At 48.7% G+C, this 2,600-nt stretch overlaps 1 protein-coding gene across 1 annotated transcript; it reads right to left on the reverse strand.

The window, feature by feature from the left end:
* Nucleotides 1-1,243: 1,243 nt before the first annotated feature.
* Ccr4 (C-C motif chemokine receptor 4) lies at nucleotides 1,244-2,329 on the reverse strand. Its single transcript, XM_026778947.1, has one exon. It carries the CDS (start codon nucleotides 2,327-2,329, stop codon nucleotides 1,244-1,246), a length of 1,086 nt encoding a protein of 361 aa, XP_026634748.1.
* Nucleotides 2,330-2,600: the final 271 nt, after the last annotated feature.

The raw sequence follows: 2,600 nt of genomic DNA on the forward strand, positions 1-2,600 counted from the left end.
GCCTCTGCCTCCCAAGTACTGGGATTAAAGGTGTGTGCTACCACCACCTGGCTCATAAAACTCATGGTTTTTGGTTTTGTTAATGTTTTTGTTTTTCAAAACAGGGTTTCTCTGTATAGCCTTGGTTATCCTGGAATTAAATTCATATACCAGGCTGACTTCAAACTTGGAGATCCTCCTGCCTCTGCCTCCCAATTGCTGAGATAAAAAACACTTGCCACCATGATCACATTAAAAAAGAGAGAGAAAGATGAATTTAGGGTACTCAGAAGAGCCTTTCAGAGCTAAACATTGGGGTTTTGCTTGGATTTGGGTTTGGTATTATCCAGGTAATCCTTGAATCTAAGATCCCTTGGTCTCAGCCACAGAGCAGATAAGATTACAAGGGCATTTCACCCCCTACCCTGATTTGAATAACCACCACCTGTCATAATTAAAACATAGATCAGTGCCAGGCCTGGTGGCGCACGCCTTTAATCCCAGCGTTCGGGAGGCAAAGGCAGGCAAATCTCTGTGAGTTTGAAGTCAGCCAAAGATACACAGAGAAACCCTGTCTTAAAAAAACAAAAACAAATATATATATTTGCATATATATATGCAAGCCAAGCTGCATGTGGATTTTAACAGGTATGTTCTAACTGCCTTTTTCAAGCGGAGACAGGATCATCTGAATGCCTCATCACCTTCATGTATAGCCAGGCATCAATGAACAACCCTCTATAGCAAAAGAACCATGACCTAAAATCCTTATTTCTCTATACATCTGTCTTCATGGAGTACCACTGGAAAAACACCAGGACAACAGCAAGCCAAAGTCATCAAGACAGTTCTACAAAAACTGGAGATTCATTCAAAGGCTCGTTTCCACGGCGGAAGAGTGATTTCCTCCACCCATCGGGCTCTGGCTCTCTCTGGAGAGTCCCCTAGCAGGGGAGGCTGGGAAGAGGGGACATGTCTTCAGTGCAATCTACAAGCCCACTGGAACTGGACAGGCCTCCCCAGGTTCCCCTCTCCCTGTAGGCAAACCTGGTGTGTGAACAAACTCAGACCAGCTAAACACATTTCGGACTGCACTTCTCCAAGGAAAGAGGAAGAGCCACCTGCAGAGTGAGAAGCTAGCCCTCCATGAGTTTTGCTTGTTTGCTTTCCTCAGACACCTGCTCGGGGCACCCTTGCTGAAAACAAGGTGGGCTAGCGCTGGCTGTGGAGAGCTTGTTAATGTCATGCTACCCCGTTCACGTGGTTACAAAGCGTCCCGGAGGTCATGATCCACAGTGGACTGCGTGTAAGAGGAGCTGGGGGTGTCAGCTGAGTAGATCTGAAGAAAGTCACAGTATTGGCAGAGCACAAGAGGACCCCGGCACGTTCTGAAGAGATGGGCGATGTACTTTCGGAATTTCTCCCCGAGAAAGAAGTAAATGACGGGGTTGAGGCAGCAGTGGATGAAGGCCAGGGCCTCTGTGGCCTGGATGGCATAGTCTAGGTGCCTCTGCAAGGTGCAGTCCTGAAGGACCTCAAGCTCCACCAGGGTCTCCAGGAAAAGCACCACGTTGTACGGCGTCCAGAAGCCGAGGAAGAGGACCACCACAGCAAAGATCATCCTGACTGCCCTGCTCTTCTTCTCATTCTTGCAATGTTGCAGGGTCCGAATGATCATGGAATAACAGAACAGCATGATCCCCAGCGGGATGACCAGCCCCAGGACGTTGATCTCCAGGGAGCTGAGGACCTTCCAGGTGGTCAAGCTGACTGAGTACTTGGTCTTGCAGTACGTGTGATTGTGCTCTGTGTAGCAAGTGCTGAACAAGAGGCCTGGAAGGGAGGCGAACACAGCCACTGACCACGTGATCAAGCTGGTGATGACCCCATAGGTCAGAGTCCTCGCTTTCAAGGAAAACACCGCGTGCACGATGGCCAGGTACCTATCGATGCTCATGAGCATGATGAAGAAGATGCCGCTGTAAAAGCTCACCAGGTACATCCATGACACAATCTTGCACAGACCCAATCCAAAAACCCACTGGTCAGCGGCGTAGTAGGCCCAGAACGGGAGCGAAAGAACAAACAGCAGATCTGAGATGGCGAGGTTCAGCAGGTACACGTCGGTCATGGACTTGAGTCTCTTGTACTTGAACAACACCAGAACTACAACAGAGTTTCCAAACAGACCCAACAGAAAGACCAAGGAATAAAGAGGAGGCAGGAAGAGCTCCCCAAAGGCCTTGATACCTTCCTTGGTGCAAGGTTTGGGAATGTTTCCGTCGTGGTAGTAATAACTGTACACGTTTTCATCCTGGGTGGTGGTGTCTGCTACATCCGTGGGTTTCATCTTCAGGATCTATGGGCTCCGGGTACAAGCAGAAGAAGCCAATGAAAAGAAGAAATGAGATGCCTGGAAGAATGAAAAGAAATCAAAAGATTGCATAATGCTAGGAACAGCTGTACATGATGCTGCCCCAAATTGTACACCCTGTCCAGAAGGGACTACAAGGTCAGAGAAAATCACCTCTACCTTGGGAGTCAGCCAGAAGCGTTCACCTCCTGGACTTCTTTCTCTCTCTCTGCTGGGAAGCTCATTTCCCTCAGGGATAAGTAAGGAT

The sequence above is a fragment of the Microtus ochrogaster genome, chromosome 5 (assembly GCF_000317375.1).
Source record: "Microtus ochrogaster isolate Prairie Vole_2 chromosome 5, MicOch1.0, whole genome shotgun sequence".
Classification (NCBI taxonomy): domain Eukaryota; kingdom Metazoa; phylum Chordata; class Mammalia; order Rodentia; family Cricetidae; genus Microtus; species Microtus ochrogaster.

What these genes read in the sequence shown, in the direction of transcription:
- Ccr4 (XM_026778947.1), bottom strand. Translation starts at nt 2,329, where the DNA reads ATGAAACCCACGGATGTAGCAGACACCACCACCCAGGATGAAAACGTG.